We start from the raw sequence: 12,370 nt of genomic DNA, 5'->3' as shown, positions 1-12,370 counted from the left end.
CTCACCCGCCAGGGCCCGGGGCTCGCTCCAGGCCCGGAGCTCGGAAAAAGACGGGAAGGGAAAGATTTCGGTGGAGAAAAAAAAAAAAAAAAAAAGAAAAAAAAAAAAAGAAAAGAAAAAAAAAAAAGAAAAAAGGGGGAAAAAAAAGTTTTTATTTTTTATTTTTTTAAGGACCCTTGGAAATGCCGGGGCCGGGTGGGCCGTGGAGCAGAGGCCGGTTCATGCCGGGGCTCGGCCGCTGCTCTGAGCCTGGAGCCGCGGGTTCCCCCGCGGGATGGAGGGGAGCAGAAGGAAATTTAAGGGGGAAAAATAAAATAAAATAAATAATAGTAAAAAAAACACATCTCCCTCTCCCCAGCTTGAGGCAGGAGAGTGGTGCTTTCACTGCGGGGCTGGAGGCTCCAGGAGTCCCAGCCCCACGGCCGCCAGGCCGGGAATGGGGTCAGAGGCAGGGATGGGGTCGGGGATGGGATCGGGGATGTGGATGGCTATGGGACCGGGGCTCTGGCCTCGCTGAGCCGCGGCTCTGGGCTCTCCTTCCAGGTGCTTGTGAGTGAGCCCCTCGGCACCGTCGGGGCGCATCCGGCCGGGCCCTGAGCAGCAGCCGCCGCCGCCGAGGACGGACCATGTATCAGGGGCTGGCCCTCGCCCCCAGCCATGGCCAGCCGGCTTATTCCCACGACTCCAGCAATTTCCTGCACTCGTCGGCCGGCTCGCCCGTCTACGTGCCCACCACCCGGGTGCCGTCCGTGCTGCAGACGCTGCCCTACCTGCAAGGCTGCGAGCCGCACCAGAGCCACCTCGGCAACCCCCCGGGCTGGGCGCAGAGCAGCGGCGAAGCCCCTTCCTTCAACGCCGGCAGCCCCCACCCGCCGTCGGGTTTTTCCTATCCCCACAGCCCCCCGGGCAGCAGCCCCCCGGGCCGCGACGGCGCCTACCAGGGGCCCCTGCTGCTGGCCGGCGGGGGCCGGGAGCAGTACGGCAACGCCTTGGTGCGCTCCGTCAACGGGTCCTACTCCAGCCCCTACCCCGCCTACGTGACCCCCGACATTCCTCCTTCCTGGACGGCCGGACACTTTGAGAGCAGCGTGCTGCACAGCCTGCAGACGAGGCAGGCGGCTTTGCCCGGCCGCAGGTCCACCTTCGGTAGGTCGCCGTCGCCCTTCACCGTCGCCTCCGGGCGTCCTCTTCCCGGTGAGGAAGGGCTCCGTGCTCCCCCAACCCCGGTCCTTGCAGCATCCCCCAGCTCCGGGGTGAGCTGCCCCGATGGGAAAAAGAGGGAGAGGTTTTAGCTGGATGGAAAGCTGGTCCGGGCATGGGGTGCGCGGCTGGCTGCCCCCAGACGGAGGTGTTTTGTTTGTGTGTGTGTGTGTGCTTGTGTTACAAGGAGGACAAAGAGCACGTTTCAAAGGAGAGCAATTCCCCCCGAGGACGGAGGAGCAGAGGCCGCTCGACACCCCCTTACCACCCCCCCAGCCCCCCCCGCGATATCTCCTTCCCACAATATCGACTTTGTGCCTGGGCTTCAATACTTACCCTTGTGTTTAAATTAGCGGGGCAGATTTATAGCTCCCTCCCTTTTAAGTAATTTATTGTGGTAAATGAGTTTATATTCGAACAGACTCTCGGTCTCCTAATTCGCCTTCGCCCAAACAGGTCCGCAGCTGCACTGCTCCGCGGCCTTTGGGGAGGCAGGGAAAGGCAGCCAGGCGTTGAACAATAAACCCCACTACAATTCGTTTGCGTCCATACCGGAGAGCTCTTCTAAACCCAGAGCCGAGCAAACAAAGTTTTCGGGTCTTGATGTAAAAGGACCCTCCGTGTGCGCGGTTTACAGCCCCGGGGATATTTCCCCAGCCTCCTCCGGCGGTGCTTCGCAAAGCCCTTTAAAAGCCACTTCAAGATCTCAGCCGCGTTATCATCTTTACTGCGGTGAACCGAATTATCTTATCTTTACCCCAAGAACAAAGTAAAGCGGGGAGACAGCCCCCTCCCCGCCGGGCTGCCTCCCCGGCTCGGCTTTTCCTCCCACGCCGGGGATGCTCGGGAGCGGTTGGTTTCCCAGATTTTCTCTTTGTCTCGGAAAATCCGTTGTGTTGTGCCGGGACGGATTGCCCCGGTCCTGCCGAGGGAGGTGGTGGCGCGGAAAAATCTTCTACGCTTTGAATTTACTAGTTTGGGACCTGGAATAGAGACCGCCGTCCTCTCTGCCGTTTATTTTTGCTCTTGAATAGTGTAAACCGCTCTTAAGTGGCGTAGACTATTTTCTTTTTCATTTAATGAATTATTGCGACCTTTTTCTTTTTTTACTTCTTATACATATATATTTTTTCAATTTATTTTTCATGTTTTTGTTTTGCCTTTTTTTTTTCTCCCGGTGGATCATTTTTAATACGATCGCAGATGAAAAAGAAAAAAAAAAAAAAAAAGAGCGTATTTGCGTGTTTTTTTTTTTTTTTTTTTTTTTTGTTTTTTTTGAAAGAAAATAACTTTCGGGACGAAGGAAGTTATTTCAAAGAGAGAAAGAAAAGCGGCAGGAGGAAAGAGCCCGACCCGAGGCTCTCGGTTGCGCCCCGGGCTGCCCGTTCGCAGCGCAGCGACGCTCGGGCCGGGAGCCCCCGGGCACCGTGCTGGGGCCGGGCGGCTCCGAGATTTCCTCGGAGAGGGGAAGAAAAGTCCGGAGGAGCCTGGCTACAGCGGGTTTGGGGTCGGGGGAGGCTGCCCGGTGCTCCTGGGCGCTGTGCGGAGCCTGGTACCGAGCCGGGGTTGCAGCGCGGATGGAGCCCTGGGCGCCCCGCCACCGGCCAGGGAGCACCGCGCCTTGCTAGAGATAGGAAAAAGCCCCCCTTTTTGTCCTCCCTCCCCACTTTATCATCCCCGTAGTGTTCATTAAAAATAGTTTTACCTCTCAGGCTGTGCCCTGCGCTGGGATAATGCCGCGGATGGGCTCCCTGCCCCTTTCCATCCCCCGGACAGCTCAGTTCTGCTCAGGGGTTTTGGGGTGGGGATGGGGGAATGTGCTGCCTTTGAGCAAATATTGAGAGCTGAGGGTGTGCGGGGGAATAAAGGATTTCTTCCATGTTCTGCAAGGTGAAGGCAAGTTCCCGGCGGGCAGGGATTGTCCCTTGCAGAGGAGCAGTGGGGCACAGAGGATCGGGGACACCTTCCTGTAAGCTCTCCACGCTGCGGGTGGCACGGTGTGGTGGGCACAGCTCCTGACCCGTGTGCCTTGGGTCTCTCTTCCAGAGTATCTGGAGGAGTTCCCCGGGGACGGCCGGGAGTGCGTGAACTGCGGGGCCATGTCCACGCCGCTCTGGAGGAAGGATGGCACCGGGCACTACCTGTGCAACGCCTGCGGGCTCTACCACAAAATGAACGGCATCAACCGGCCGCTCAAGCCGCAGAAGAGGCTGGTAAGAGGGACACATCCCCTGCTGTACCCGGGGGTGGATGGAGGGCAGGATCCGGGGGGCTGGTGCTGTCGGGTTCTCTGTGTTAGGGCCTGTTTGAGCCTTGGTCCTCCCATGGGTTAAATGCTGTCAGTGCCAGCCAGAGGCCTTTGTTACGGGTCAGAGCGTGGAGATGAGTGAAGCTGCGGGAAATGCTGCTCTGGTACGGCCGGTGGCCAGCACGGAGATGGGGAGCAGGGACTGGAGGGGTCCCAGGCTGTGCTGCATCCAAGCAGGGCCGGACATCCCTGCCTGTTATCTGGGGATGTGGGGTGCTCTGCGAACTTCTCCCACCCCTGTTTCTACCATGGGCACTTTTCTTTCTTTCTATGCCAATAATTGTCGTGTCCATGCAGCCACGCAAGGTCTAGGCAGGGTAGCTGAGGAGGAGGCAGGGCTGCGAGGGGAGCAGGATGGGGCACAGATACCATGCCTGGAGCCCTGTGCTCCTAAAGCAGGATTTGGGGTTTGGTAGTTCCCAGTTTCTCCACAGGTTAAAGCAGTAATTCCCCCCACATCGTGGTATTGAGCTTCCTCTAATTGGGATCCCATCGTGAGAGAGGACAAGCGCCTCCTTTTTTTTGTACGATCGCTTTGGGATGTTTAAATTTGGTGGTAACAGTTTTGGTTTCAGAGCCTGTCATCAGAAGCAGTCATTACAAACAGGATGTTTGTCTGAGCCGTGCTGGGGAACAGCTGGGAGTTCCTTTTGCTTTCACTCTGGGTGTATTCCTGCAGTTATTTTGTGTGTTGCAAAACAAATTGTTAGCAGTAACCCGACAGTGGCATGTTTCAGTGTTAAAAAAAATCATAAGAAACAAATATGGGATTGAATAAATTATTTGTTCTGATTGTGATCCTGGAAATTTGGCTCTATTTGCAAAATGAAATGAGCAGCGGCTCCACAGAAAATCACACTGTTTTGTTCCATGCCGTGGCAATGTCACCAAAACCGATGTGTTTCTGAGAAATATTTTGCATTATCCTACAGGATTTGTGTGTCTCACCAAAATATTCCTGGTCTCTTTTAATGTAATTATATTAAATCTGCACCCCCAAATCTCTCCTGAGCTGCAGATCTCAGAGTTATGCTGCTGATTTTGTTGGCGCAAATATGAGCTGTGTATTGAAAGACTGGTGCAAAAGCTTAAATCAAACTCTGCATTTCGGAGACTGGCATCAAAATGCGGCTCTGCCTGAATTTCCTGGGCTCTTTAGAGCAGCTTTTCCCCAAGGCTCTGGGACAGGGCTTGCTGTTACCTGGTATTTTATTTCAGTGCATGGGAAGGGAGCCGGCCCCTTTGCATGCCTGCTGCGACTGTGGCGAGGCTGCGGCCGGAGCAGTGCCGGCACCTCCCCGCAGGGCTGGGTACCTGTCCCACAGCACACAGCAGTATTTGGGGTCCCCGAGCCCCCTGCCTGCTCCTCTGTCACTGCTGGCACAGCCCCATAAGTAGCAGCCATGAGGCATTTTTTTAGTAAACATTTCAGCTGTGTTTTTTGGTGGAGAATGCTGGTTCACTGAATTAGGACTGCTGGCTCGTCCCCGTGAAACAAATATCAAAGCATTTCCAACTGTGTTATTATTTTGGCTATCAATACAATGATAAGGCCCACATGAAATGGCTGATATCCTTATCCAGGGGAAACATTTCAGTGCGGTTGAAATACCTGATGGGATTTTGTTTTATAGAAAAGAGAAGGGGCTGCATTTTTGACTTTCCATCCTGACTTTGAAATGAAACATTTCAAAATCTTGGATTTTTCCAAGGTTTTGAAATGCCATTTTGCAACAAGTTGTGCTTCATCAGAGGAAGGAGGGCCCACTGCTGATGGATAAGAGGGTGCCAGGCATTTTCTACAAACCCACCACCCCAGCATCTACCTGTCCTTGGGATGTTTCCCCAACCCCAAATCATTTCCACTGCCGGGAATGGTTTGGAGCACCATCCCCGCGTAACCCCACCCGCACGGGCAGGACGGGAGCTCACGGTGCAGGAACAATGAGCCAGGCTGTTTCACAATGCCGTGAAATAGAGGCACAGAGAGGAAAAATGGTGCCTTTCGGCCTTTACGTTATGACCTTTGTTCTGTAGGCAGGCGCTGCGCCGCGGTTGTTCTGACTTCTGTGTTCACAAAGCAAGTCCTGCTGAAAGCCCTGGCAAATGCAACGTGGCACACGCGACCCCGCGGGGATGACGTCCTGTGGCTTGGTAGCACTCAGCCTGCTTGTGTATGGGAGAGGGCCAGCAGCAGCAGTGCTGTTTCCAGTTCATTTTTTTTTTTTTTTTTTTTTTTGTTGTTTGTTTGTTTGTGATAAGGGCAGCATCCTCTAGGCAGCAGGGACAGCTGTTTTGCTACAGCCTGCCGCTGGACGCAAAGCACTGTGGCTTTCAGCAGAAAGGATTTACCTTAGAGGAGGATGAGAGCAGCGCTTTATTTTAGGTTCTTTTCTAGCTAAAGTTCCTCAGCACGTTTCACAAGATACCTTAGATCCAGTCCTAAAAGCTGGATCACTTTTACCATCCCAGAGCAGCCCCTAGAGCTGGATGGCTCCACTCTTGTGCATGAAATTCCCCCAATGTTAGGAGCAGAGCTGCAGCTCGTGGTGCAGCAGGGGGGGCAGATGCAGCAGCCGTCCTGTGCTCAGCAGCTTCCATCATCCTGAGGTGGAGAATTATTCTGGAAGTTAAATTTTCAGTGTTTGTGTCTTTGTTTTTTGTTTTTTGTTTTGTTTTGTTTTGTTTTGTGGTATTTGGTTTTGTTTGTTTGTTTGTTTTTCCAGGCTGTCCTTTTTTATAGTTTGCAATACATGGATTTGGTGATGCTTTTGGGGAAGGTGGACATGGGACTGATCACAGCCCTGGTGCAATCTGCTGGGATCCCAGAGCCGTGCAGTGTTCATGGTTTGTGCTTTGGCTTTCTCCTGGCCATCATTTCCTGTGGTTCACTTCTCCTCCGAGGTGTCCAGAGCCACAACAGCAAGGCCGTATCTCAGACACTGCTGCTACTTGTGGCTCTGAGCCTTGGAGCTGCCTGCTTCCAGGAGCTGAGCAGGGGAATCTCAGCACATTTTGCTGCAGCCACTTTTCTACCGACATCATCTCCCCTCTGTCCTACTGGCGAGGGGGACAGACAATCTTCAATTAAACCCTCTGGAGGTTCAGAGGCTTCTTTTCCTCTGTGAAACCCCATGGTTTGTTCTCTACTCCTGAAGAGCAGACAAAGCACAATCCCTTATGGCTTTGGGACTCCCCCTCGGAGGGACCTGCCCTGCTGGCCCCAAAGTTTTCAGGCTGCCCAAGCAGCGCCCACACGGGGTTGATGCGATAGGCACTGGCTCCTGATTCCTCGAGCTTATCGGCAGCACTTGGCTGTCAAGCCCGGTCCGTGAGGAGTTTTTGTTTGAGTGTACGGTGCATTTGTATAAATAAACACTGGAGCACAATGTTGAAGTCAACAACTTCCTAGACAAGGTCAGAGTGGTACAAAGGCAGAGGGGTGGAGGCAGGCAGCCATGCGCTTTCTTTTAAGGGAACTGCTGGGAAACCAGCAATAACATATTGTACCTTCGTCCTTCAGTGAGCAAAAGTAGCCTTGACTGTCTCTTTCTTGCCAGACTGGCAAGTTGTGGTGTAGGGCCAGGTTCTCACTGGGTTTTTGGGTTTTAAATCACGATGTCTGCCCAAGGAGGATGGCCTCTGCTGTGCCGGGCTCTGCAGGGAGGAGGCAGCCCACAAAGCACTGTACAGAAGATGCAGATGGAGGTAGGCACTGATGTCCCAGTGGACAGCACAATGCTGTGTGACATCAGGACAGCACGTCCCTTCCTCCCTGGGGCTGCCCAGAAATTTCGGGGCTTTCCAAAGTGCTTTGCATTGGCCTTCCTCCATCTGCAGGTGCTGACAGATCTCACCAGCCCCTGCTGGGCACCGATACCGCAGGGCTGAGTGCCTCCAAATTCCCCCTCGCGCCTGTGGCACCCCTGGGGCTGAGGTCCCTCCTGGTTGCAGGGATGAATGACCCAGCCGTGGTAGCTGAAAGGCTTTGAGAAAGCTCTGTAATTGGTCCAGGATCTTGCTGTGACACCATGTCCCATTTTATGGACAAGAATTGCTGTAAAAACCTCCTCTGTGCCAAGCTTGTCCGCTCACAGCTCAGCATATTATTATTTTTGGTTATTTCTTGAAAAGCAAATCATTTTCCAAGCAGTACCACTATTTGTGAATAGTTGCTGAGACCTCTTTGCAACCAGTGAATTGAAGCTTGGGCACGTCACTCGTGACTCTTGAAACTCAAAGCTGATCTCTGACTGCTAACCTTGTAAAAACATTTCATTTTTATCCCGACGCACCCCACTTCATTCATCATATTGATTAGTTATGATATCAAGCGGTAATGGAAAAATAAACAAACAGGGAGTTCGTTATTGCCTGCATCACCTATCATCTGTCTTTGAGAGGAACCAAAGTGATTTTTCTCAGTGCTGAAGAATGTATTCAAATACCTGAGTGTGCAGGGTCTGCGATATTACTTACGTCGCTGGTATCTTTGTGCGTCTTGAAGCCTCTTATTAAAATAGTTCAAATGTGAAGAGTTTAGAGACATTGAAATGAAATGCTATTAAGCTGACAAGGAGGCTTGTGAATTTTCCAGTGGCTTAGAGTACAGTTGTCAGAAATTAGCTTGCAGCTTCTGCCAGAATATTTCCCTTCTTCCTTTGGAAATGCGAACGTTTCGGAGCCAGCAATCACTGCACTCACAAAGTATGTCATTAGTTAATGTTTGCACAGTGTTCCTGCAGCCAGTAAGGGATCAGATTATCTGGGAGACGTGCAGGGAAAAACCCTCCTCATCCCATCACGGGCCAGTTCAGCTTGGTTCTGCTCAGCTCAGCCAATTAATTCCAGTGTCTTGAAGCAGAGATTAATCGGGACGTTGCTAACTTTAGTGGTAGCTTTGAGTGCAGAAGAACAGAAATAAAGTTCAGTTAAAGCAGCAGCAGCTTTCTGCAGCAGCCATTGGAGTGTTGAAGGCCTGGCAGGTATTTTCCTTCTCTTTCTCTGAGTGGGTCTCCTGGACAGAAGTGCTCTGTGCTCCGAGTTTTGATCACTTCCAGCACACTTGCTGGGAGTTTGTGAAAAGGATCGGGAGGACATTTGCCAGGTTTATGGAGCTCAATAAAAAAAGCTCTTGCAAATTAGAGTGTTCACATTTGAATGTAATTTCTTTCTGAATTTGGCTATCTTTCACGTTTCACGTTTTCCAGGAAAGCATTGTAAACGGGGATTTTATTTTTGTAGGAAAGGAAACTTCCCAGTTTGACATTTCCATGTGTGCACTCACATATCTGTTTGCTTGCCTTTAAGTCTTCATCCAGACGTGCTGGGCTATGTTGCACTAACTGCCACACAACCAACACCACCCTCTGGAGAAGGAACGCCGAAGGGGAGCCCGTCTGCAACGCCTGCGGGTTGTACATGAAGCTCCATGGGGTGAGGAGTGTGTGCGTGGCATGAGGGACATGTGGGGTGCTGGGATCCCCCTGGCAGGGCTGGGACACCAGGGCTAGAGGGGACAGCCTCTAGAGCAGACCCAGAAGAGTCATAGACCGGTGCTGTCCCCTTGGACAAGCTCATTCTACTGCAGTTACCCAAAATAAGCTTAAGGGGGAAGTGGAACACTTTTGGGAGGTACCTGTAGAAGAGATTTCTGGCATTGTGTGGCTGTTAATCAGCTCGTTTGCCAAGAATTACTAAAAAAAAAAAAAAAAAAAAAAAGAAACCATGCCAGACTCCGGTAGGTGGGGACTGAAGCTCCCCAAACACAGACAGGCGATAAGGGGTGTTTCTCTGCTAGGTTGGGTACTTAAGCAATGTGTGGAAGATGCTAAAGAGTCTGCCAGGAGGTTGGCTGATAACATTCAGCCATGGAGGATGGGAAATGTTGGTAACATGCCCATGATCCAAGAGGAGGCTTCACCCCTCCATGCAGGCCTCTTCAAGCTTCTGCCATAAGGGTTCGAGTTTCTCTGTCCCATGACTGCTCCCTCTGAGTCCTGTAGGCCCCAGCTGTCGGAGCAATTTAGTAGGGCCCTGTCATAAAGGTCACCAATAAATCAGGAAAAGGAAAATAGGAAATAAAGGAAAAAACAAAATTTGTGGGAAAGCCTTAGCTGTTAGCCTTATACATCTTCCAGCCAAGGCCTGTCGCAGAGAAAAATAGCACTCAGTGAAGGACAAGGACTTTAGGTGCATTGCATGAAGTACAGCGTGAAAATAGGAAGGCAACACGTGTGTGGGAAGGAGATGAGTAAAATACAATATTAATGATTCCAAACCTTATGAATGTCAAGGTACCACGACCTCTGGCCATGAAAAAGGAAAGCATCCAGACAAGGAAAAGGAAGCCTAAAAACATTACCAAAGGCAAAACCTCGACAGGTATAGTGCTGCTACCATCTGTCCTGGGGGTTTGGGGCACAGTTCATCTCACCAGTGTTCATTCTGCAAGAAACTGTGATTAAGAGAAAATCATATTGGGATTTTTTTTTCCCTGATGACTGCTTTAGCTATAGGGCCTTTGTTTAAGCACAGCCCTCAAGTGAGAGAAGGATGTGGGGTGAGAAACCTCATTGGTGTCACGTCCCCACAGGGATCCCGTGTGCTGTTGGCACCCGGTTCCAGCCCTGCAGCACCTGGGTTCCAGCAGGTCTGAGCTACAGTGGGCAACGAGAAAAAATAGGGGCTGGGAGTGGTGTAGTTAGAAATTAGGGAGGGGGCTTGTGGCATGTTCAGCATCTGCTCCTCTGGCCTGTGCAAGGACCCACACGGCCAGGCTGGGAATGGGATCTCCTCCTCCATCAGTATCATGGCAGCCAAATACAAAGCCTTACCCCGGTGGAGATGAGGTGGAGAAGGAGAGCAGCAGAGCTGTGCCATGTGATATGGTGCTAGATATTACAAAATAGATCCCCTTAGGGGAAGATTTGTGCCTGTTGTATTTTCTTCATTGTCCTGTGCTCGTTGTCCTGCAGGATCTACAACTTCGGCCACGAACTCCCCTTCTTCCATTACGAACTCAGACAGCACGGTCACTTTAAAGTCCGAGCCCAGCACGACCTCGCAGTATCCTGGACAAGCCATCGTGGCAGTGTCCCAGGTAAGGGAACAGGGCTGTCACCCGCTGGGGTGGGTGCTCCACCTGCCTCCATAATTGCTGAGGACCTTGACGAGGCTGAGTGACTTCCTAATTGCACTGAGGGGCTGCCCAGTGATCTGCAACCCTATGGAGTCAGTGGGATCAGCCCTGGGTGGAAACCTCTGTAGTTCCTAAAAATAGACTGCCTGGCCATACATTACCTGTGCTTTATAGCCCTGAGTGCTTAGAGGCTGAGGGCAAGCTCACACTTCTGCCACGAAGATTTGCTGTGCAGGGTGGTATTTCAACTTTGTTCGGGAAAAAATGGCTCTAAGTCATCCCGCAGGTGGACATTTTGTGCCCCGTGTTATCCCCGTGCGGGGTTTAAGCCCCCTCAAGCTGGACATGTGTGCAGGGGGAGCTCGGCCCCAGAGCCTAAGCACCAGGCACTGTGCCACGGGAGAGATTTTTTGGCTGAAACAGGTAAATCTGATTTGTGCTGTGCTCTTAAAAAATAGACATGCGCTTAGAGATGTCTGAGCTGGACACATTCAGTCAATAAATAACGGGCTGGCCCTGGGATGCCTTCTCTTGGCCTGCTGCTCGCTGGGCTGGGGACAGAGCATTGCTCCTGGCTAGCCTCCGACACACAGGATGAGCCTCAGGGATAATGCACTGTGTCCATGACCTGTCACCATCCTACCACTGTGTTAGGATAAGCAGGAGAACTACCCTTAGCTCATAACAAGCTTTCTAATGGCTTCTTCCTTCCCTCCCGGGGCAGGCGCAGAGCCAGTCGGACGAAGCGTTGGCCGGCGGCCACGGCGAGTTCAAATTTGAGCCCGAGGACTACCCCTTCTCCCCCAGCAGCATGGCCCCGCAGCCAGGGCTCAGCGTGCCACTGCGGCAGGACTCCTGGTGCGCCCTGGCGCTCGCCTAAACCCCCTTGGGGTCACCAGCCCGGGCACCGTGCGTGCGGCTCGCCCCACTGGGAAGACACCGGCTGCCCCAGCCGCCACGGGACAGGTTTCTCTCAGAGGACATGGGTGGAAAAGGACAGCTGGATGAAGCACCCAGAGAGCTCTTCCTTGGCCGAAGTGACCCTGAGCAGCCTCCTCGAGGCCGCCTCCGTGTTCCCCGGGAAAGCCTTCCTCCTTTGAGATGCAACCAGCAAATAAATGCATCCCAGAATCTATGTTTATTCGCAGTGATTTCTCCCTCCTATGACTCCTCTGTGTGCAATTTATTCCACTTTCCAATAAAGACTGTAATAACGTGGCACCAAATAACTTAATTTTATTAAAATGTAAACTGCATGGCCTCCCTTCTGTTTTATTGGCCACAATGGGGAGAAGAAAAAAAAAAAAAAAGAAAAAAGAAAAAAAAAAAAGCAATGGTTGTTTTGAACATTTACTGTTTTATATTAAAAATGATCATCTCTATAGAGTGTTAGCTTCTGAAGCATTTAGTGTATCAACACCGAGCTGATGAGTCATACATGAAATAAACACACCGCTCTTCCCGTCCCGGTTCCAAAGAAGGATTTTTTTTATTATTATTTTAGGCAAACCACATGACAAAAATGGTCAAAACCTCCCAGTAATAAAAGAATGCTGAAATGTTGTTTTTCTTTTGTATTTCCTGATTGGTTTCAATATTGCCAACTCCAAACATTACAAAATAGGAATCGGCCTTCCAAAAATTACGAGAAAGTCTCGAAGAACTGAAAAATAAACGCTGTGTTGGATGTACTTTCTGTTTGTAACTGTTTTCGGGCATGT

The 12,370-nt window shown here is 51.5% G+C and overlaps 1 protein-coding gene across 1 annotated transcript; it reads left to right on the top strand.

The window, feature by feature from the left end:
• Nucleotides 1-626: 626 nt before the first annotated feature.
• GATA5 (GATA binding protein 5) lies at nt 627-11,529 on the top strand (the record flags this gene model as incomplete). Its single annotated transcript, XM_084296892.1, has 6 exons — nt 627-1,146; nt 3,247-3,413; nt 8,819-8,944; nt 9,805-9,892; nt 10,486-10,610; nt 11,374-11,529. The coding sequence occupies 6 exons, from the start codon at nt 627-629 to the stop codon at nt 11,527-11,529; spliced, it is 1,182 nt and encodes a 393-aa protein (XP_084153018.1).
• Nucleotides 11,530-12,370: the final 841 nt, after the last annotated feature.

Source organism: Netta rufina, assembly GCF_964035555.1.
Source record: "Netta rufina genome assembly, chromosome: 16".
In the NCBI taxonomy this organism is placed as follows: Eukaryota; Metazoa; Chordata; class Aves; order Anseriformes; family Anatidae; genus Netta; species Netta rufina.
This window is presented reverse-complemented; position numbering and strand designations above follow the sequence as displayed.